Source organism: Neomonachus schauinslandi, chromosome 6 (genome assembly GCF_002201575.2).
Source record: "Neomonachus schauinslandi chromosome 6, ASM220157v2, whole genome shotgun sequence".
Lineage (NCBI taxonomy): Eukaryota > Metazoa > Chordata > Mammalia > Carnivora > Phocidae > Neomonachus > Neomonachus schauinslandi.
In genome coordinates, this window is record NC_058408.1 from 4,731,563 (window position 1) to 4,755,772 (window position 24,210).

The 24,210-nt window shown below is 43.3% G+C and overlaps 1 protein-coding gene across 4 annotated transcripts in view; it reads right to left on the minus strand.

The window, feature by feature from the left end:
* Positions 1-24,210, minus strand: part of COPA (COPI coat complex subunit alpha) — a 43,562-nt gene that overhangs the window by 3,955 nt on the left and 15,397 nt on the right. For 3 of the 4 annotated variants that reach the window (XM_021682060.1, XM_044915885.1, XM_044915883.1), the window contains 19 exons: positions 21,010-21,119; positions 19,566-19,665; positions 18,419-18,554; positions 17,863-17,945; positions 15,241-15,391; positions 14,221-14,287; positions 13,232-13,307; positions 11,286-11,368; positions 10,486-10,625; positions 9,853-9,938; positions 9,599-9,737; positions 5,091-5,253; positions 4,843-4,989; positions 3,715-3,904; positions 3,497-3,592; positions 2,054-2,142; positions 1,735-1,858; positions 599-688; positions 311-420 (listed from right to left, as the gene is read on the minus strand). In XM_021682060.1, the coding sequence (XP_021537735.1) occupies positions 311-420; positions 599-688; positions 1,735-1,858; positions 2,054-2,142; positions 3,497-3,592; positions 3,715-3,904; positions 4,843-4,989; positions 5,091-5,253; positions 9,599-9,737; positions 9,853-9,938; positions 10,486-10,625; positions 11,286-11,368; positions 13,232-13,307; positions 14,221-14,287; positions 15,241-15,391; positions 17,863-17,945; positions 18,419-18,554; positions 19,566-19,665; positions 21,010-21,119 (2,180 nt within the window). Of the gene's footprint in view, positions 1-310; positions 421-598; positions 689-1,734; positions 1,859-2,053; positions 2,143-3,496; positions 3,593-3,714; positions 3,905-4,842; positions 4,990-5,090; positions 5,254-9,598; positions 9,765-9,852; positions 9,939-10,485; positions 10,626-11,285; positions 11,369-13,231; positions 13,308-14,220; positions 14,288-15,240; positions 15,392-17,862; positions 17,946-18,418; positions 18,555-19,565; positions 19,666-21,009; positions 21,120-24,210 lie in introns of all 4 variants that reach the window. The other variant, XM_044915884.1, reaches the window with a different exon arrangement.

The following is a 24,210-nucleotide window of genomic DNA, read 5'->3' on the forward strand; positions in this document are numbered from 1 at the left end:
CCAGACACGACTGGGGAGGAAGGGGGATGGTTGTGGGAGAAAATCTTCAAAATACGAGCAGCTTCACAAGTAACAAAATGATACACCAAAAGCTCCAATTCAGACAACAAAGCCTGCTGCCTTTTCATAAGCTGCTGTTGGCACAACCTGATTATCTCCTTTCTTTCTTTCAAATGGAGACAAGCATCAGACCAGGACGATCTAGACCCCCTCCCTTTCGGGAGCCTCAGGACAGGTCGGGAGCGGTAAGGACAATGGCTTGCATAGGGAGAAGCAGAGGGAGCCTTCTAAGGGTAAGAACCCCATGCACCAGCTCAGGAGGGAGCTCCAGGTCCTCTTCGACATCCCAGCCGCCTCCTTCTTCCTGTCCCTTGCCAAGAGCGTCGTCCCCCAGACCTTCTGTAGCCTCCACAAAGCCGTCTGTAAGGAAAATCCAGGCTCAAAGTGGATTTGCAGAGTGATATAATCTTTAGCCCAAAGAAAGCACAATGCTAGGATCTTTATGGGTCCCATGGTTTGGAACCCTGCAGGAGTGCCCCACAACCCAGCCCCCACCCAGGCCACCATCCTTCCAGGAGTCCAAGAAGTACACTCTTACCTTCGTCCAGCTGCAGCTCCGCATCCTCTCCCCAGCCCTCGGTGCCAACAGTGTCAATGTCAATGTCAGCAGCCAGTGCTCCTCCCTTGCCTAGAGAGAGAAGGAACAGAAAGGAACTGGTTATGCCAGGCAAGTCTGAGATCTGGCCTCTTCTGCAGGCAAGCTGCATCCTTACAAAAGCAGGTGCCAAGGCCCTGTCCACTCAATGTTCTTGTTTATTATTTATTTTTGTAGTATATATGCTACGCTAACTTGCAGTAGTTTTCAAAGGGAGAGGGAATAGAAGAGAGATGGAAAGGCCTTCCTGCTACTAAAACCTGCCTCTTAAACCATTTTTTTTTAAAGGTTTTGTTTATTTGAAAGAGAGAGAGAGCGTGCGCACCCTCAAACAAGTGAGGGGAAGAAGCAGGGGGAGCGGGAGAAGCAGACTCCCTGCTGAGCAGGGAGCCCGATATGGGGCTCGATCCCAGGACTCCAGCATCATGACCTGAGCCAAAGGCAGACACTCAACCAACTGAGCTACTCAGGTGCCCCTCTTAAACCATTTTTTACTTAGCAACTCTTAGAGTTTCCTGCTGAGAGCTCTGCTGAGCTACCACCTCTACAGTGTGTACACGGCATGGGGACACAGGGTAGGTGAGAGGTGGAGGGATGAGCAGGCCTGGGCACAAGATGCCCAGGGGTCTATCTAAGCTTTCAGCCAAGAAAACCAGAGCGGGCAAGGGTGGGAGTAGCGGTGGGAGGTAGCTCAGGTCTGCATACGCCCGCATGCCAGAGTCTGAGGTCGCTGCCCTGGTGCCTTAAGACCGTACATCGTGAACGATAAAATACTAAACGGGACTGAGTGACCAACCACACATATGGAAAAGCCTAAGGAAATGCACCCACATGTGCAGAGTGGTTGTCGGAGGCCTGGACTAAGACACAACTTTCTTTTCTCCCCCTATTTTCCAAATTCTAATAATCTCATAATGCTTTTATTTAATTTTTAAAAGCATGTACCATAGCTCAGATTGGCGTCTCTGTGCTCCATGATCTCACACAGAAGGAAGGACAAAGGAGCTGAAGGTACTCTGTAGGACAGCTCTTCACAAAACAAACAATAACAAAAACACTACAGAGGGGTGGGCACTTACCCTTGCTGGCAATGGAGCCTTCAAAGAAGCCTTTAGACACAGTCAGTAAGGGCCAGTTGGTATCCAATGGCATGACAGGTGCAGGTGGCTGGAGCAGCTTGGCAGTAGGATCAATGTCTGGGATCTAAAAGGTGGAAGAAGGTTAAAAGCAAACAGCTCTCAGGAATCATGCAGGGAAGGCTACAGAGCCGCCTCTGATCTCCTTTGCTTCTCTGCCTCTCCTGGTAACCAGGTGGGAGACTAACGTCTGTAGATTTAAACTGTCCCCAGATCTCAGAGTTCATCCTGTAATCAGACACCCATGTAAACAAAGACTCACAGTCTCCTTCTCTGGGTCAAATGTCTCCTTCAGGCTCTCAGCTTCTTCATCTAAGCCATGAGTAGCAGCCGTGAGATAGGCCAGTGACTCTGCAGAGAAAACAGATGTTGTGGTAGACAGCATTCCAGATGTCCCCCAGCAATCCCTGCCTCCTGGTCTTCAAGTCTGTGCAAAATCCCCCCCACACCCACACCTTCAGTGTGGAAGGGACTTGCTGATTCACTTCTAATGAACAAGACATGGCAGAAGTGATGGGATGTCACTTCTGAGATTAGGATACGACTGTGGCCTCCACCTGGATGCCATCGCCTGCTCTGAGGGAAACCAGCTGCCATGCTGTAAAGTGCCCTAAGGAGACGCCTACATGGCAGAAAATTGACATTTCCCAGTCAGCAGCCCACAAGGACCTGAGGACTGCCTGCAGCCCTGTAGAGAGTGTGGGAGGAGATCCTTCCCCACTCAAGCCTTGAGATATCTGCAGTCTTGGCCAACGCCCTGATCACAGACTCCTGAGAGACACTGAGCCAGAGGCATCCAGCTAAGCCATGCTGAGGTAATCAGCATTTGTTGTTTTAAACTACTCAGTTTGGGGTAATTTGCTCCACAGCAGTAAGTAACTAATACAGTCACTTATCCTTAAACTCTCTCATCAGTGCTGACAAGAATCTTGGAGTCATCCCTGGCTCCTCTCCTCACGTCACACATCCAGCCCTTCAATAAATCACGTTGTTTCCACCTTTACAACATATGGCAAGTCTGACCCCTTTACTGCTTAGCACCTTTGCTCAAACCACATCTCTCACCTTTCTTGTTTCCTAGCGTATCTCAAATGCTAGTATTGTGCTTGGTACATACTGGGCTCTCAGAAAATATCCTTTGAGGAGCGTCTGGGTGACTCAGTTGTTAAGCATCTGCCTTCAGCTCAGGTCATGATCCCAGGGTCCTGGGATCAAGCCCCGCATCGGGCTCCCTGCTCAGTGAGGAGCCTGCTTCTCCCTCTCCCACTCCCCCTGCTTGTGTTCCCTCTCTCGCTGTGTCTTTCTCTGTCAAATAAATAAAATCTTTAAAAAAAAAAGGAAAAGAAAATATCCCTTGAATACATAAACAAATAAATAAGTAAAAGAGTAAAACCTCCAGGCTTGAATAATGGCAACCAGTCAAGTGTATTTACTAGGGTCTCTGCTTCAGGACATTTTAAAACCCCCTAGCTCCTCCATGACTATTAACTGTTTTCCTAAGAGTGCTTGACCAGACTGAATATTCTGGCTGTACCTCCACCTGGCTCTGAAGAATGTCTCCTGAGCTTGACAGGAGCATGCTGTCTCTTCTGGAAAAATGCACAACAAAGGGAAACATCTCACCACTATACGTGGGTAATTCACCACGAAGAGAAAATACTATTTAAGCCCCAAGAGAGCTGGTGAGTCCCGCGTGCTTACTTACTCTGCCCACAGTTCTTCAGGATCCGCACCCGCTCGGACACGTCACCCAGGTAGAGGGCATTCTGATAATGGCCACTCATGTCCTTTCGGATCTCAGCTGCAGCAAGTCAGTAAGAGATACCAAGTTAGGGCTTTTCTCTTAAGTTCTCATTCTCCTCTATTTGCCTTCCTCCTTCCCCCAAGGACCGCTCTTCCCATCCTTAGTTTCTGGGGACTCACCAATCTTCATCATCTTGCGAAGTTTCTCTAGGTTGCCAGTGATAAGGTACAAGAAAGAAAGTTTGTCAAAGTTTTTGGTGCGTTGATAACACATTTCCACAATCTGGTGGTTCCCTTGTAGCAAGGCCACTTCTCCCAGCTTTTCCCAGCAGTTCTTGTCATCCAGTGCTTTGGCTGCTTCCAGAGCAATCTAAAGAGTCCCCAGGGTCAGAGTTAACAGGTTGGCAGATACTGTGACTCAAAACCAGGGACTACAGTCAAAGTATCTGCCTCTACATAAATCTCCCACAGGCTCTCTATACTTGCAATTACTCTTAGCGTTCAGTCTAATTCTACTGAAAATCCTATCACCAAACAGAGTCCCTTTGGCTCCATGGAAAGAATCACATTACATTATCCTTCTCCTCCGAAATTTACTTTTACAACAAAATCATCTCCTACCATTTGGTGATTCCGTAGGGCCAATTCCTACTTAGCTACCTTTTTTTCTACTTGCTAAGTTTGAAGAGCCACAGGGGCTTTAGGAAAGACAGAAGAAATAATAAAAGAAGGAAGTTCACAACTAGAAAGTCAATTCACCTAAGCCCTCTTCCCATTTAAAAAAACGCCTGTACACTCTAGGTCCCAACATTTTTTTTAAAGATTTTATTTGATTTGATTTTTAAGTAGGCTCCACACCCAGTGTGGAGCCCAACACAGGGCTTGAAATCACAACCCTGAGATCCAGACCTGAGCTGAGATCAAGAATCAGATGCCGACTGAGCTGCCAGGCACCCCTCTAGGTCCCAACATTTCACAAGTACTTCTTCATCTAAGCAGCCAATCAGCAAGTAAGAGGTGAAGGAAATAATGAGATTTTTCAGATTCCACACTATGTTGCTCCGATTCTAGAAGTTAATGAATTCAGAATGACCGATGATGACAACAGTAACAATGCTATGGCAGATGCAGAGACAGGAAGTGGCAGAGATGGGCCAACAGGAAGACAGCTCTACTAACAACTAGAAAAATCTCAAATTCCATCATACCTCCTGAAGAAGCAAGCCCAGAATAACATCCTTGCAATGCGACCCTAACCCTATCACCTCCTCTGCAATGAAATGGGGCTCATGACCACGTCTCCCTCACCTCAATATTTCCACACTCGAGTGCCAGACTAAATCGAGTTTTCTCATCCTTGACGAAATGCAGTGCCACTTCCGGGTAGCCCTTCTTCTGGAGGTAAGCAATGATGGACTGTCCTACTAGCTTGGCATTCCTCACCATGTGCAGTACCTAGACATTTGGGGTGGGGTGGGGAAGGAAGGAGAGATCACTCAGAGGGAAAAAGGAGTGCTGGCCCTCTCACACCCCTAGTGCACAGTCTCGTTTCATACCTCATCATATTTTCTGTTGATCAGGGCCAGCTTGAACTTGAACTCAGTGGGATCAATGGTGAGCACCCGCGGACGACACTCCCTGTCCAGGCAATACACATTGTTGCCCTTCACGCGCGTGACATAGATGGGTAAATCCAGAGTCCGGATGATCCCGTAGTCCCTGCAAATAGGAGTTAGAGGGCACAACTTTCAGCAAATGAGGGGCAAAACCCAGCCCGTGAGGACCTGGAACAAGCTTAGGACACAACTTTTTATCTTCTCACTGCTCTTTGGCCAAGTGCCATTTGCACAATGGGACAGATGGGAAGCAATTCAAAAGAGAGCAGAACTAAATGCCACATGTACTTTTTCTTTTGTATGAAGCAGGAAAACACGGGGCACATGGTATGATCTTTCTTCATAAGTTACAACTCTGAGAGCCAAGAGACATGGCTAAGGAATCAGTCCTGAAAGTTAAATTTAAAGTTCTGATATACAATCACTGGGCCAGTTAAATCCTTCCCTGCAGTTACAGGTAAAAGGAGAAGAGCGGGAGATGCGAAGTTCTGACATACAAATGATAAAAAGCAAAAAATATTTTAAACTGAACAAAAACTAAAAGTTTATAAAACTTATGGGCATCGCTAACACAAAATTTGATTGATAATCCGGGATGCTAAGTGCACACACTGTATTAGAAGAAACACCAAAAACTAATGAGTTCTATGTACATATATTAGAAAATTAATAAATATAATATAAAAAGTAAAAATGTAATAAAAATTAATAAGCACCCAACTCAAGAATTTTGTTCTTGTAAAAGTTAAACCAAAGAATATACTTAGGAAAAATAATGAAGCCAATCATAAAATTAAGAAATAGAAAACAAAAATACAACACAGAAGTTCAATCAATAAAGGCAAAAGCTAAATAAAACTGATAAACCTCTCATGAGGCTAATTAAAACAAAAAGATAGAACTGCAATATTAGGAATGGAAAAGGGGATATTGCTCTAGCTCCTGCAGGATGAGGACAGGCGTAAACTTTTTTTAAATGATCAAATTCCAAGAAAAGTAAAATTTACCAAAACTGCCTAAAAAGAGATAAAAAACCCCTACAGTCCCATAACTGTTACACAAGATAAACTGAATCATAAAAAAATCCAGGCCTGGATGACTTCACTGGCAAATTCTACCCAACATTTCAGGAAGAATTAAACCGAATCTTATTACAAACTCACTGAGAGAACAGAGGAGGGTGTATTACTTTCCTTATTTTATGAAATTAGCACAACCTCAACACCAAAACCTGACAAGGACAGAAAGAAAAAGGGAAGTCATGGGTCAATCTCATATATATACATACATGGATGTAAAAATCCTGAGCAAAATACTAGCAAACTAAAACTAGCAATATCAAGGCCCCTATCAGTGGGGAGCCTGCTTCTCCCTCTCCCACTCCCCCTGCTTGTGTTCCTGCTCTGCTGTGTCTCTGTCAAATAAATAAATAAAATCTTTAAAAATAAATAAAATTTATTTTATTTAGCAATATCAGAAACGGGTAAAACATCATGACCAAGTTAGATCTGTATCAGGAATACAATGTTGGTCTAACATTTTTTTTTTAAGATTTTATTTATTTATTTGACAGAAAGAGAGAGAGCGAGCACGTGCACAAGCAGGGGTGTGGGAGAGGGAGAAGCAGGCCCCCTACCGAGCAGGGAGCCCAATGCAGGGCTCGATCCCAGGACCCTGGGATCATGACCTGAGCCAAAGGCAGATGCTCAACCAACTGAGCCACTAGGTACCCCACTGGTCTAACATTTTTTAAAAATCAATTTAATTCACTACTAATCAATAAAAAGAGAAAAATCCTATGATTACCTCAGTATATGCAGAAAAAGTATCTAATAAAATTCAATATTTATCTGAGCTATAGCAAGGAAATTCCTTAATAAATAAAAGCTATCTCTAAAGAAGTCTACAACAAGCTTACATAATGCCAATACACTGAAAGCTCACTCTTTTTCTTTTCTTGAAGATTTTATTTAAGAGAGAGAGAGTGCAAGCAGGGGAAGGGGCAGAGGGAATCTTAGGCAGAATCTCAAGCAGACTCCACGCTGAGTGCAGAGCCCAACGTGGGGCTCAATCTCACAACCCCAAGATCACAACCCAAGCTGAAACCATGAGTCGGACGCTTAACCAACTGAGCCACCCTGGCTCCCCAAAGCTCACTCTTTAAATTGGAACAAGACGAAAAAGCTTGCCATCACCATGTTTATTCAACACTATGCTGGAGATTCTGGTCAGTGCAAGACAAACACATGAAAGTATAAGTACTGGAAAAGAAGAAACAAACCATCACTACCCAAAGATGCTATGATTATTTGTGAAAAAAAGATAAATTACTAGAAATAATAAAAGTCTAGCAAAGTCTCTGAAATAGAATCAATTTAAAAACGTAATTGTATTTCTAAGTATCATAAAAAGTCAGAAAATTAAATTTTTAAATGGATACTATCCACTTACAAATCACATTGAAAACTACCAAGGGCCTAAGAATAATCTAAAGAAATGCAAGATCTCTATGGAGAAAATTATAAACCTTACTGAAAGAGTAAACATTTATTTAGGAACACCTAAATAAATGAAGAGTTACTACATCATGTTCACAGATCAGGAAATTTAATATTGTAAAGATGTCAATTAGGCCCAAAATGACAAACAGATCCAATGCAATCCCACTAAAATCACAATAGTGTGTTTTCTTTGTTGGTTTTATTTTGCATGGAATTTCACAAGCTGATTCTAACATACTTTTTTAAGGCAAAAAAAAATTGAAAACTTGCCTTTTCAAGGCAAAAGTAATTAGAAAATAGCTTAATAACTTTAAAAAATAAAAGTGGGAAAGATCCGAGGATGTGCTTTAGCAGATGCGAAAAATCCTAAAGCTTGTAATACTTTAAGACAGAATGAGATCAGAGATCAACACACAGCCCACAGAAAATAGGTCCTTGCATTTTTGGAAACATGATTCATACGTGACAAAGAAGGCACTGTAGAACGAGGGGGTAAAGATTGGTCTGATTTCAGTAAATGACTCTGGGACAGCTGAGTGTCCATAAGGAAAACTGTGAAACTGAGCCCCCTGCACCTCACACCATACACAAAAATGAACTTCAGCAGATCACAGTCCTAGATATGAAAAACAAAACTATAAAGTTTCTACAAGAGAATATAAAAGAATGCCTTTATAATCTTGGAGTCGATAAAGATTTATTCAAGAAGATACAAAACCCAATACCCATAAAAGGTAAGATTCATAAATTCAACTATATTAAAGTAAGAACATCTGTTCGTCAAAGGGCATCATAAAGAGAATCAGAAGACAAGCTAGAGAATGGGAAGAAACATTAAGATTTGTAACACGTAGCCCTGACAAAGGATGCACACTCAAATATATGAAGAACTCCTAAAATTAAAAAGGATAACTCATTAAAAAAGAGAGATAAAAGGCCTGAAGAGAATTCACAAAAGAGGAAATCCTGATGGTCAACTGAAAAGTTGCTCAATCTCATTAGGAATCAGCGTAGAAAAGTAAAATGACAATGAGATGCCATTACACACCCACCAGATAGACAAAAATAAGTCTGGCAAAGCCAAGGGCTGGAAAGGATGGTGAGCAAGGAAGATTTTCTACCATGCTGGTGGACGTGAAAATCGGTACAGCCCCTCTGGAGAGCAGTTTCACGTTACCTAGTAAACGCGAAGATACGCGTACTCTATGATCCAGCAATTCGGCTCTGGGTGGACACTCTAGAGAAACATTATGTGCATTTGCACCAGAACACATGTAAAAGAATGTTTAAAAGAACATTGTTCATCACAGTAGCCAAATCCTAGAAATCACTCAAACATCCCTCTAGAGTAGAACTGATAAAACTGCGGTATATTCATATAATAGAATATTACACAATGAAAATAAATTACAGCTACAACATGGATGCATCTTACAAACAAAATATTGAGCAAAATAAGTAAAATATGAAACAATATATTCAGTATGATTTACATGAAGTTCAAAACCAGGCAAAATTAAAGTATACTATTTTAAGACACATATTGGGCAGTAAAATTACAAAGAATAGCTAGGACGAAATTTCCATAGAAGTCAGAATAATGTGATCTTTGGGTGGGAAGGAGAGGTGGTTGTGCTCAAGGCTGAGAGCTTCTGGCTGCCAGCTCTGCTGTAGCTCCTGACCTGGGTGGCAGGGACACGGACATCCACTATGTGACAATCTGCTATTCTCTTTGTATGGACTCCGTGCATTTGTCTGCGTTTGGGTCATATGTCACAATTTTTTAAAGAGTTGAAAAAGAATGTTCAGCTGTGCGTAGCACACATGTGCCCGACAAAGATTTTCCACGAAGAAGGTTCAAGGAGGACTCAGTTATATCCCTTGAGACAGGACAGTGATTTCAAGAGCTACATTCTCCCACTCTGTGTTATCAGATGATTCACTTACCCAGTGGTGACGGCATATTTGATGTGGTTGCTTGTGGTATAGATAAATACCCCACTCTCATCCCAGGCCCCACTCTTGACGCGAATGTTCTCATGAATGTTACACAGAGCCTCCAGTTTGCGGTTACAGATCACAATGGCTGTAAGAGGCAAAGGACATGAGTGCTCTGCTGGACAGGATGAGTGAAGCAGACTGGCAGGGATGGGGAGGGAAGGGCCGGTCTCTAAATCAGGGCGGATATAATGAAGACTCACCATGTTTGGCCAGTAGTGCTACGTGGGACATGTCTGCTGACCAGATAACATATTTCACCTTAGAAATCTTCACAGAGGCCAGAGTCCTGGGACAGAGAAAGGTGAACCTAAGTGGACCTGACTCCCTCGTCCCAGGTTAAGACCTACATGCTTTTCATCTCCAAATTAATGTAAGCCCCAGTTTCTTAAAATAATACCAAATAAACACTCTCTGTATGGTAGCTGAGTGACGGAAACATTTTGGCTCCCACTGTGCACTTTCCCTTCCCTCACTCCCTGCCCCTCATTCACATGTATTATTAGGGAATCTGTGTATGTCTGATCTCATCAGTGGACTGTAAGTTCCTCTAAGTACAAGAACCATGCTATTCATCCCTACGTGCCCATAGTTCTAAGTCCCAAAAGCATTCTTCGTTCAGGTGCTCCAAAAACTGATAAATAAGCCCCTCCTTGCGATGCTAGTATGGAGAGGATGGAAAGTGACCCCAGAGGGAAAAGTGGCGAGCAAGTCTTAGAGTTATAGCACAAAAGTGGCCAAGCCTGAGGCAAACTCACTGGGAGAAAAGCTCCCACTACAGAGGTCCACTCTCACCCACTATACGCCTGTCTGCTTGGGGGCACCTGACATGTTACCGCTTCTGCTGAACATCAAAGAGCGTGATGGATTCTGCATCTCGAAGCAGGAGGCTGCCTGTGCCAGCATAAAAGATCTCATCACAGTTGGGCACTTGCACCTTTTTGGTGATCTCATTCTTCAGATTCTTGATCAGGAGCTGAAATAATGACCAAAGCTGGGGTTATCAGAAATGTGTGTTCGTCAGATGATGACAGTTGACGTGCCTCAGCAAGGGTTCCTGAGCTTCAAGAAATCAAGTTTGGGTTGTTCCTGTCCAGGCCAGTCACCACTCCAGGCAGCCCACTCCAACCCAAACCCTCTCCAGGGGCCTTGAGAGCTTTTGCTTTTTCCCCCAACTGAAACATCCTGAGAAATCCAACTGAAGTCCGAATTCCTCCTTCAATCAGAGAGAGGACAAGACTTCTGGGCTTAAATTTTTGTTACATATTTTCTTGAGAGAGCTTTGTCTGTCTTGTTTAGGACTGCTTACATTTTTAAGTACCAGTGGCAGTAGTTAGCATAAGGAGGAGGATTTACTCCTCATCCAGCCCACCTATTTCAGATTTGATGTTTTCTGGCTTCTGTGTTGTCAAGAGTGACGTTAGCTTGGTTCTCAAGCTCAGACCCACAGTGATCATCAACCCAATCAAGTCAATTTTCAGGTTTCTTCGCTTGATGGGGCGACTGGGGTTATCTGCATGATGATCACAACTCCCCAGGCAGTGAGCAGAGAGAAAACCTGCTCTTTCTTTGTGCGATACTTAGACCACTGCCACCACGACGCCAAAATCAGTTTCCCCTTTTAGGCTTAACTCACCGAATGCATCCGATCTAGGACAGCAAACCGATTTCTAGCAACCCAAACGGCTGTCAGGCCCGAGGATCGTTTCCCTTCAGGAGCTGAGAACAAAAGCAAAGGGCGGGAGCGTGTGATGAGCCACTGGCAGGTGACAGAGTCAGGTGCCATGGAGCTGCCAGTCTTGCTGGCTGCCATGTTGGCTTTGCCAGTTCAGCTGCTTCCTAACTAATTCAGCTGTAACCTGAGGCTATTGTCAGTGACTTTTCCCCACCAGTCCCCTCCAAACTCCAACCTCCACCCCTGCCAAGCCTCTTTTCTCTAGGCCAAGTGGATGCATTTCAGCCAACACCATGTACTGGCAGAAGGACCGCCCATCTTGGGAGACAGCACACTCCATCAAGCTAACGAGCAGGGCCTGGCTGGCCAAGCTGCTGAGCGCTGCATGCAGCCTGTCAGCGTCTAGGACCTCCTAGCTCCACAAGCTGGAGTAGAGGGAGAGCCCCCTCCCCAGGACGCAGCTGCTCTGCTGCTTTTAACATGCAAATGCAGACCTCGGGGTAGAGCAGGGTGGGGCAGAGCGCTCCCAACTAAATCTTGACAGGCAGATGAGCTCTGTGCAGGGCAGTGTTTAGCACCAAGCTGTTGCTCCATAAATGTCAATCATTTTTATTACCCTGAAGAAAGTTATAAATGTTCCTTGGTTCCCCAGCATTTCACTGGCTGATTAGAATTCTTAATGGGCTCTCCACTCTCGGGGACACCTCAAGGGTCATACACAGAAGGCTGCCCCAAAGTACTTTTATCTATTAGCATCGGCAGCAAAGTGGACAGAACGTGCGGGCCAGCCTTGCTCTGCACTTCTCCAGCACCTGTGCCTGACAGGCAATTCTTATCACAGCCGACACCCCCACGCTGCGGGGGCTGGGGAGCCACACTCGTCAAGCTTTTGCTCTTCCTCTCTGTGGCCTGTCACCGGGCTGCACTGTACTCCTTTACTAATTATTCTCTCCCTCGAAAGATGGAGAAAACAAAAGTGGTACTAAAACAAAACTAAGGTATTTTAAATGCTATTAACTGAAAAACAGAGGGGGAAAAAGAGTAAGGGGGTGGGTAGGGAGGGACACAATCATAAAATTTGGTCAGAAACGGCTTCACTGTTTAATTTATGGATGCCAAAGACATACAGGTTTCCTCTCTTCTCACCAGGACCACGCTTTTTTTTTTTTTTTTAAAGAGTGAATCGTTTCGGCAACGCTAACGACACAGTAGCACCCACAACAGGGCCAGGGCCAGCAAAACGACTTCTCACAATCTGCTGATGGAGTCTAAAGTGTCCTGAAAGCGTGCTAGTAAGGTGGGGACCCAAGGAACACACTCTGTAAAGCAACGGGAGGAAGTGGACTGCAAGGAGCTTCTGAGAAGGCTGTCCACGAATTCTAACAGGAAGGACTCAACAAGGGGTGGTGGTGATGGAAGAGGTAGATGGGGGTCTCAGCTGGATCCTGGGATCCCTGGTGGGGTGTGGGGCTGCGAGCAGCCTCATCTCTTTGACATGCAAAAGGAAGCCTATTCGGATCTGGAGTGGATGGGAGAGCATAAATCCCTAGTCCCAGGATGAGACACTACAAGATTGGAACCACATTCTTAAATAAATGAAACTACCGGGGTGAAAGTCGTATCAGCTGACAATAAACTAGGATAACATGCTGTGCTGAAAGAGAAAATGGAGAGTTTCTAATAACCAAATTATAAAATATATATATCTAGCTGGAGTAATAAAATGAAGGAGGAACATGAATATTTCACACCATGGTCGCCTGTGATGCAACTGTCAGCGGCCCCTGCCAACAGACATGAGTGATGTGGCCGCAGCCTGGGGATGGAACGTGAAAACCCTGAAGAGGCGCGACTGCGCAGGAGAGAAGAGCTGTGCGCAAAGCCCGGCAGACACAGGGAGCACCTACCGTCAGGATTCTGGGAGTCTGCATCCTTGGGGATGGTGTACAGGTCATAGGTACTGTTCTCTAAATTGCTGGCTCTCTGTGGACGACAGAGAGAGGTCAAATCGTGAGAGGAACCTAAGGCGGCAGTTTATTCCGACAGAAAACTGTGCCATCATACAACAATTCGAAGGTATCCCTTCCTCACTCTTCACCCACAGGGCAAGCGAATGTTTCTACAGCTAAAAATTCTCAGGCTCATTGCCCAAGGGCTCAGAATTCACAGCACTTTATTTTTTGTATCCTCCAAAGATGCAGATCATATCTGAAAGGAAGCAAAGGATTGCTCTTGGCTCCAAAAATTAACAAACCAAATCCCCAATATTCTGGTTGCTCTACCTGCACACAACTCATCACCTTTAAAGTCTGTTCAAAGGGGAGAAAAAAAAAAAATCAAAGGAAAGATAGCAAAGACAACTGTCAGGAAAAAAATATTCTTAGATACTGAACAAGGACTGGATTAGACACTCAAAGTCATATGGGGAAAGACAGGTTTTCATTCTTTTTAACTGGCAAACAGGGCACTAAAACTAGAATGTCATTTCTTTTTCCCCCAAATTATATGGCAAGAAATGTGGGAGCTACTTGCTGACCCTGAAGGCAACTCCACTGACAGGAACCCTCCTCCAAGTCAGCTCTACAATTTTACCCACATGGAGGAATCAAGATAAACATTCTCTTTGCATAGGATATATATGTGTGTAGTGATTTGGGGCATTCATCTTGATGCTCCGTTAAGTTTAGAGATCGTCAGCCTTATGCAAGAGAAGGGCACAAACCCTAACATGTTTATCATCACTGGAGTGGACCTGATTTGAGCCTGTTTACTGGGTTAGCTCTCTCAAAATGACCATTAAATGGCTTCTAAGGAGCCGCTAGAGGTTCTCTAAGGGCATGAGAAAGAGACCTATGGGAAATGGGAAGATCCTAGGAGGATTCCATGGGTTACGTACCGTACACAGTAGGACTGCATTTTCTGCTGGATTGTATGACATATTGAACACCGGAAACTTGGAACCACTGGAGTAATACATGGAAAAAAAGAGAAAATACGGAAGAGGAATAAGGATGGAAGAATGGAATTACTCCCACACCTCCTACTTATCCAGTCTTTACACATATACTCATCACTTTTATAATCAGGAATAAAAATAAATATTGCATCTACTCTCTTCCTTCCTTTAAGGCTTGGGGACATCCCTAATTCAGCTTTGACAAACAGTTTTAAAAAGACAAACCCTAGTACAAGCCCAATTATTCAACGGAAGGTAGGGTTAGCCACTCACTGTAGTGAGTGGGATTGGTTCTTCTTGGGTACAAATTCCTACACATAATTGCAGGGGACACCAGAGTAACATGACATGCTCTGTCTCTGGCTAATTTCTCCTGTCCCTTGGAGTGTTCACATAAACCCATCTTTTTATTGTAGTAATGCTGGAGGGTGGTTATCAAACCCTCATGCCAGAGTTTGCCACCATGAATGTTTCAGCATGCTGATGCAGCTGGCTTTCCAAGAGGACAGTTCTTTTTGCCAGACATCCCAGAGGTTATCGTATCTTCAGAGTTAAGAGCTTCCAGAGACATATATTCTAGTTTAGAGATGTGTGCATTTTGCTGGAAAGCAAAGAAGAGTTACAGAAATGCCAAACAGAGGGAAAAAGGCCTGTCACCAAGTTGGGCTGCTCTCTACCAGGAGACTCTGGTTTGCAACAGACCCGGCGGACTGTGGCAGTTATGGTCTCCTCTGCACAGGGTCACTAGCATTCTCCTTAGGGAAACTCCCATTCTCCTCATGGCATCCTCCTTGCCCACCATGCTCTTGGGGTTTAAACTGAGCAGCCTCCCCGATAGGGATTCAATCTGTGAGAGGAGATGAGATCCAAAATGTCGTTGGAAGAACAGAGTCCGGTTTGTGGGTATCAGTTCTGGCGACAGACGAGAGGGTCTGGAGGGAGGGAACAGGTCTGACTTACCTCCGCAACTGCATCACAGCTACATCTTTGGAGCTGTTGAAATCCAACTGACGTAAGAATCTGTCCTTGACATAATGGAGCATATTGCCATGAACAGCATAGGCTGGCCGTTCCCGTTCCAGTTTAAACACAATCATGCCACCATCATGGCCTGGGGCAAAGGGAGAGGAGGAAAGAGTCAGCTGCAGGCAAGAAAGAAAGCTGGAAACAGGAGATACACAAGGACGAGCACTGCATATGCGTGCTAAAAACCAAGATACCGAAATGTATCCTTTATTTGTCTAAATTCTCACAGTTCTTAGAATCTTTATTCAAATAAATTTCTGTAAATCCTTTCCTAATCCTCTATATCACACCATCACGTTTAGACACACCCTCCTCTGTGTTCTCCTAACACTTCGTACAAAGTTCCATTATACCTAAAATAAACAAATGGAATTGCATCAAACTGAAAGGCTTCAGCACAGCAAAGGAAATCATCAACAAGATGAAAGGGATGAAAGGGCAACCTACTGAATGGGAGAAAATATTTGTAAATCACATATCCAATAAGGGGTCAATAGCCAAAATATATAAACACAACTCAATATAAAAAAAGAAAACCACACACAAACAACCCAATTAAAAAATGGGCAGAAGACGTGAATAGACATTTCTAGAAGACATTCAGATGGCCAACAGACACATGAAAAGATGCTCAACGTCACTGATCATCAGGGAAATGCAAAATCAAAACCACAACGAGGTATCAGCTCACACATGTCAGAGTGGCTAGTATCAAAAAGACAAGAAATAACAAGTGTAGATGAGGATGTGCAGAAAAGAGAACCCTCGTGCACTGACGGTGGGAATGTAAATTGGTTGTAGCCACTATATAAAACAGTATGGAGATTTCTCAAAAACTTAAAAATAGAAATACCATATGATCCAGCAATTCCACTACTGGATATCTTATCTGAAGAAAATGAAAACACCAATTTGAAGAGATATATGCACTTCCATGTTCACTGCAACATTATCTCTGGTAGCCAAGATACGGAAGCTACGTAAATGTCCACTGACAAATGGATAAAGATGTGTCACACACACACACACACACACACACACAGGCATAGTACTCAGCCATAAAAAAGAATGGACTCTTGCCATTTACAACATAAATGGACTTAGAAGAATTACGCTCAATGAAGTAAGTCAGACAGAATGACAAATACTGTAAGAGTTCACTTATATGTGGAATCTAAAAAACAAAACAAAAGAAACAAAAATGACCACCACCACAATGGAAACAGACCACAGATATAGAGAACAAATTGGTAGTTAGCAGAGGTTGGAGGTGGTGGAGAGTGATCAAAATAGGTAAAGGAGATTAAGAGGTATAAATACCCAGTTACAGAACAAATAAGTCATGGGGCTGTAATGTACAGCATAAGGAATATAGTCAATGATGTTATAATAACTTTATGTGGTGACAGATGGTAACTAGACTTAATCATGGGGATTATCTTGTAATATACAAAAAGATCGAATCACTATGATGTTCACCTGAAACTAACAGGATACAGTATGTCCACTCTGCTAAACCCTCCAGTACAGCACTTAACGGCCTGCACTGTAACTGTTTAAGGCCACCAGCTGCGCTATACCACGAGCTCCCTGAAGACAGAAATTACAATCATTTCTGTCCTTCCCCCGTCCCTAGCATATAGCAAGAACATAAGAGGTTTTGCTAAACAGGGATGCTAGTTTAAAAAGCCTTTCCAGTTGTTTTAAAAAATGTTTTGCTTCTTCCCTACTAGCATCAACCATCTCTCAGAGAAACCTCCAACCTTTGTCCTCCTGCTCTCCACACATAAACCCGATCATTCACTTGCCTACCCAGCACTTTCCAATGGCTCTCCACCCATTCAGAGTAAAATATGGACTCTAACCCTGGCCTGCAAGGTGGAGCACAGCCGGGCCTGCTCTTCCCTCCCACGACTCCACCCCTACTCGCTGTGCCCCTCCTGGCCTCCGATGCCACTCACACGTGCCCAGCACCTCTCAGAGCACTGCCAGCATTGTGTGTATCATCCCTCACTGTCCTCAAGACCCACCATGAAGCAGCAGTGCCCACGTGTCCCTCCCCACGCCCCTTTTCTTCAATGCATCTTCCACATGTTATTTTACATACTTATTGTTTTACGGTCTCCCCCACTCACTACACGTAAGAGTTCCACAGGGTCGGGGACACTGCTTGAGGCGCTGCTCTCAGAGCAGCACCCAGACTAGGGCCTGAGGCGCAGCATGTATCTGCTAAACGGATGACAGAAACTCAGCCTCGAGCTCCTCAGTTCCTCTGTCTGAGAACCCTGAGTGCCCACTATTAGCTTCCTAACGAATCAAAGGGAAGGGGTTTTCTTGTCAAATGGATCTGGGTGGAGAACAAACACTGAACGACTGGTTCTCCATGAAGGTGAGGGAGAGCAAAGGAGAGAAGCTTCAACCGCCCGGCTCTAAGAACCCTATTTCTCCCCACCACCCTGCTATGCATCAACTGGAGAGAAAGCTAATGGAGAATCACTCTCATACCTTACAAACTTTGAACTTAAACAAGAGAAAAAGAGAAGAAATGGCCCTTACCTGCTGCAAAGAGGTTCAGATTGGGGTGGGCAGCTAGGACCCAGAAACGATCGTGGTCCCTGCGGAAGGTCTGAACCCCAGTCCTAGGAAAACAAAAGGTACACAAAGGAAAACATTAATTTCAGAGTAATCCTCAGTCTATCACATACAACAGCACTGAACACTGAGTGTAAGCCAGCACACTGATGAAAGATTAAATCAGGGACAGCAAATTGCATATACTCTGACCCTAATATTTGGGTATTTCAATCTCCCCTTATTCATCATGATTTCCTGTTATACTACCTTCATTCCATATTTCTTATTTTCCTAACTACCGAAGAACATGCTTAAATTTGGGGGAGAAAAAAATGCACGTGGAAGTTGCATTGATGGGAGATCTGTAAATGCTGGGTGATCTCTAGGCCCCTTGAGGTTTTCATAACATCAGATCTGACTTCTCCATACGCTGAAGATGGAGAGACACACAGAAGCAGTCTAATCTAACTTTCAGGAGAGAATGAGAGAGGAGGGGCTTTCCCCTGGCTTGGGTCACACACCACCATAACCCTCTTACCGCTTGGACATATCCCAGACTCGGATACTCTTGTCCTCAGAATTGCTAAGGATCAGCTCTTGGCGAGGGTGGAAGACAGCACAAGACACGTTGTTGTAATGACCACGGCAGGTGTCAACCTCCCATGCCTTTGACTCTGAAGGACCAAAAAGAATTAGATCACAACTCTCTACTACTACTACAAGTTCAGGATTTAAAATTATGGCATCTCCAACCAAATGCTAGGTGCTACTCCAAAATGCTACAGAAGCAACTTTTTTTTTTTTTTAAAGATTTTATTTATTTTTTTTTAATTTTTTTTTTTAAAGATTTTATTTATTTATTTGAGACAGAGAGAATGAGAGAGAGAGAGAGCACATGAGAGGGGGGAGGGTCAGAGAGAGAAGCAGGCTCCTTGCTGAGCAGGGAGCCCGATGCGGGACTCGATCCAGGAACTCCAGGATCATGACCTGAGCCGAAGGCAGTCGCTTAACCAACTGAGCCACCCAGGCGCCCAAGATTTTATTTATTTGACAGAGAGAGAGACAGCTAGAGAGGGAACACAAGCAGGGGAAGCAGAAGAGGGAGAAGCAGGCTCCCGGCTGAGCAGGGAGCCCGATGCGGGGCTCGATCCCAGGACCCCAGGATCATGACCTGAGCCGAAGGCAGACACTCAACAACTGAGCCACCCAGGCGCCCCTACATAAGCAACTTCTAACAGGGCAATTTTTTCATTTAAGCCTCTGAATCTCTATATGTTTCTTTGTTCTTTCACTCAGACCCACCTATCAACGGCAGCACCTCTTCTCCATCATTCTTTATCCTCTTACCCTGTTTTGTCACTAGGTGTCATGATAGAATAAATGTAAGCTCCATATGTTTTAGTCACCATCATATCTCCAGAGCCTTGAACAATGATTAGTACAAAGCAGGTACCCAGTAAATGTTTTTGAATGAATGTTTATTCTTAACTGTGTTCAGAATTCTCAAAATCAGGATGCCTCAAAAACAGGAAAAAAGAGAACGGGGCAATTTTTATGCTCCTAGGATTAGCATAAGAACCTAAGGTAGGAAAATGGGTCACTAAGTCCAGAAGACCTGGCTGCTTCACCTGGCTGGCCAGCAGTCCGTTTTTTAGACACAGTGATACCGTCACTGGTCTACTCACCATTCATGCGCCAGATCTTCACTTGACGGTCATCTGCCCCAGATACAATAAGGGGCATAGTGGGGTGGAAGGCAGCCCAGTTTACTCCACGATCATGACCCTGTGGAAAAAAAGAAGTGGTTCTTCTAAAATGGCTTTATAACTATTACTGAAAGCAAACTAAAGAGCCACGCTGGTGGTTATTAAAAATGTCTCTGATTTTTACTCTTCCTGTGATAAGAGTCAAGGGATTATGCTATTCTAAGATATGAACATGAGAGTTACCATGTCAACCCACCCAATATTACACCCAAGTTCTCATGCCAATTCCCAAATCTTTCTACTCCCAAATTCAGCGTCATTTGCATTTGGGATACACTGCCTTGTTTTATTGTCTACTTATATATTATTTCCCCAACTAATTATTAACATCACAAGAATAAAAACCAATTTTACAACTTAATGAGGAAATGTTGGGAAACTCTCGGATGAGTCCCAATACTCCCTTAAGAAATCTGTGAGGTCAAAACTATTTTCCTAATAATGTTAAGGCATTATTTGCCTTTTTCACTTTCATTCTCTCCTGAGGATAAAGTTTTCCAGCAGCTACGTGACATGATGTCATTGCTCTGATGGCTAACGGAATGTGTGCTTATATATTTTATGTTTTAAAAAGTCTGTAGTTTTAATTTCAGACACGGTAAAAACTGAAAGATACAAACCACATAAACAAGAACTCTTTGGGGTCCTCAGTAAGTCTTAAGGGTATAAAGAGGTTCTCAGAACACAAAGTTTAAGAACTGCTAATTTTAAGATATTTTGTACTTTATTTATACAGTTGTACTCAGTACCACTATAGAGAAACTTCATGTGTGGCGAAAATCCCTTGGGTTTGGAGTCCGATCCAAGTTCAAATCCTAGTTCTTTCGATTACAAGATACATGTGGATTTTGGTAAACTGCTCAATTTCTCTAAGTCTCAATTTTTTTATCTGTAAAATCAGGTTACTAATATCTACCTCAGAGAATAGCTGTAAGGATTAAATTAGATATTCTTAAAAATCTAGTTTCTTTCTCTAATGCTTTTCTATTTTCTCACCACGCGCACAAATTACTCACACATGGCTGGTCCTTAATAACTCCGATTAAATCACAACCCCCCCCAACCCAACTCTCATAAGAGGTGTGCGAACGGGACTCTGCTTTGGGATCGTGAAAGAGCTTATACCAGCCTTCTCCCTCTCTCCCCACTGGGTTTAGGAGGTAATGTGACTCTCCCCTAGGTGGCACAGAAGCCTCATTTGTCCTGGCTCATGGACTATTCTGTTTCCAGTGTCTCCAAACAATGCCCGGCATTTAATAAGCACTGCACAAATCTTTGTTGCAGGAATGAACAAACGAGCGGCGTCCTGTCCCCGCCTCCCGGACAAGAGCCCAGATGAGCCGCTGGCTGTGAAGATAAGTACCTCCAGCACGTGCTTCACCACCGCATCTGTCGTTCCAAACAGATCAACCCCAGTTATTCCTCGCACATCGGACTCCACGGCACCAGGGGACAAGTTTTTTTTCCTTAGACCTTCGAAGGGATGAGGAGTGGAATGGAAGACACAAAATAATGTTACCAAAAAGAGCCCAGTAACAGAGGCACAGGAAGGTACAGGGAGAAACTAACGTTAAAGACAAAGAAGGGAAAAAGAAATCTAGAGAGACTGAAGAAAGAAGTCAAAAGCTCCTATCTATCTCTTTCTAAAAATGTTCAAGATATTGAGGCACTTTGACCAGCCTCTCTTTTCCTCCCTGAACACTTAACAGCCCCGCTACTGGGATCTCCTCCCCAAGGAGGAGATCCAAACTTCTGACACGGCTACCTTCCTCAGCGAGCCTCGCCTCAAGAGCTGTCTACCTGAGGTCATTTCTAGTCTTGACTGTTCTTGAAATGAGGCCTAAAATGGTAAACCTCCCATTTCCACTTTCAACTTTGTGACAACTATAGCAACTTTTCCTCCATCATCTCAAAAACTTTTCAAAGAAAAGGCATTTGGGGAAGCCACAGCTGTGTGCTTCTCAAACGGAAGCTGCTGGGCAACTCATGGGGCAGTTCCAGAGCAGCTAAGGAAATGAGGCCCATTAAATACCGAACAGTTATTTGGTGGAAGAGAGTAAAAAAAGTACAACTATGCGGAAAGTGTACTCCTCTATGTGACTCTTGGGCAGTAAACAAAATAATTTAAACTGTCATGTCCTTATGCACAACAGAACTTTATAAATGTATTCTCAACAAAAAGATTGCCAGATCAATGTAATTTCTTTCCTTTAGATCATGACGAATAAAATCTAGTTAGGGTCAAAATAAATAAATAAATAAAAATAAAACTGTCATGTCCTTTTAAGCTCTTACTTAAAAAAGGCTGGTTATAGACCTAAATACATGTATTTTGCCATTAAAACTTCTGGATGCTGGGGGGGGTAGGGGGAATGGGTTAGCCTGGTGATGGGTATTAAAGAGGGCATGCACTGAATGGAGCACTGGGTGTTATACACAAACAATGAATCATGGAACACTACATCAAAAACTAATGATGTAATGTATGGTGATTAACATAATAAAATAAAATAAAACTTCTGGAGGCTAGTTTCACTGGGAGGAATTGCCCACAATTTGAAAACAACAGAAAAAAGACACCAGGATAAGAAGAGTCTTCCGTGTATACGACCCAAACTCATGGCTCAACTACACCTATCTTTATAAACTGTGGTACAGTCACAACCAAAGCTATGCTAACAACTACTTTACATTTGAAAAGCACTTTGTGATTTTCAAAGCACTCTCTAACATATGTTCTGTAATTTGATCCTGATAACCTTTGAGACAGGCAAGCAGGTATAATTATATATAAATAAGAAAATAGAATTGGGACTAAAATTCTATCTTTTGAAGTGTTTGTGGGGGAAAGAGGAAATTCAAACTACTGGCACTTGTAAAATAAAAAACAAGCATCCATAATTAGGGGGAAAATAAAAGCCATTACTGAAAATAAAACCTAAGTCACTTTAAGCCTAAATGTTGGCCTGTCGGAAAATATAAACATTTAACTTTAATGACTGTATTTCTCTTTGTTGTTCTAAAATTACAATATTAATGTAATCTCTTCTCTTCCAGTGGCACGGAGACATCAGCACTGGGGAGGCAAGTGCTTAAGAGGGCCCGACGGTGTCACATCTCGTCCCCTGTCCAAGATGAGCATTTAGTCAACAGGTGAGAGAAATAAAGCCGATGCTTTAACAAAAATGCACTCTCCAAGGCTTCATAAATACATTATCAAAGGGATGTCTCTTCTCACTTACTTCGCTTGCTCTTTAATGGGATCTGTCAACTTCTAATGAGTCTGGTGTATGGAACAGATTCAGAGGAAGACACAGAGACAGACAGCTGTGAGGAACTTCACCTCCAATAAGCTTCAACAAACCCATTAAAAGGAAAGCCATATGACAGAATGCGAGCTTTTGCTGCACTTGCTCTCATGACCCAGGAAAGGGGGAAGAGCAAAGACAGATGAATAGGGACAGGCAGTGAAAAGATACTTAGAGAAGTATATGAGCGTTTGACAAGCCACTCACTACGACTGAACGACAGATGGAAAATTTCTACAGCAGCTACTCAAATCCAGAGGGAAGGGAGTTCACTCTCAGACTGGACCAGTTTGACGCACGCTTCCCAATGGGGGCCAGGGGAAGTAGTAAAAAGAGAGGAATAAGGACAGGAACTGGCAGCAAATTAATACTTTTTTAGTTGTCATTTCAAAGATTAAGCCTGAATTACATGGGCTTGACATGCAAAGGTGTAAGCACATTAAGATAATTTAACTGTCAGTTTACTTGGAAGATCAAGCTATAAAAATAACCTATCTTGTATATCTAGATTGTAAATATATTCTCTTTTAAACATATTTTACCAGGCTAACAGAAGAGATTCAGGTTAAGTAAGCCCCATGGGGCTCAATTCTCATGGGACAGATAACAAGAAGACAGGTTTTCCTTTAAAGATCTCCGTTTTCTTACTGTATATTGGGCTCAGAGAGGTAGACATTCCAAACAATTAGAATTTTCAGCAGTCCTTTAAATGTGACGGTATTCATTCTCTGACTCAGAACTAACTTTTCCTCTCTCAGAATTACTACCTCTGGTCCCTAACAGACCTGAAAGCTAATTACTCTTCCTGTGTTCAGACTTATTTGAACCCAGGCAAAAATAATTCTGCTAAAAAGAGTGTGCTGACTTCCAGAAAAGGAAAGACTAAATGTAAAAGTCTAACTCAAAGCTCCATTTGGTTAAAGACCAAAGCATCTCCTTTCACTCTGGTTAAGGGGTTACTGGAAGTCAAGAGAGTTGTAAGTAGAGAAAACACAGAAACAGTAAAGAGAGCATTCACATCAGTAGAGCAAGTCAGCACAAAATTCTCAGCATCACATATGCTAAATAAGTATAGCGACTGCAATATAATTAGATAGTGACCCATGCACTGCACACATTCAAGAGCAAGTAGAAACCCCAACTGGGGTCACACTCTCGCCCTCTCTTCTTGGATTTAAGGTCCTTAATTCTGATGCAAAAAATGATCTTCAACCTACAGAAGTGAAAAAAAAGGATTTCTTGCCTTCGGCATTTCA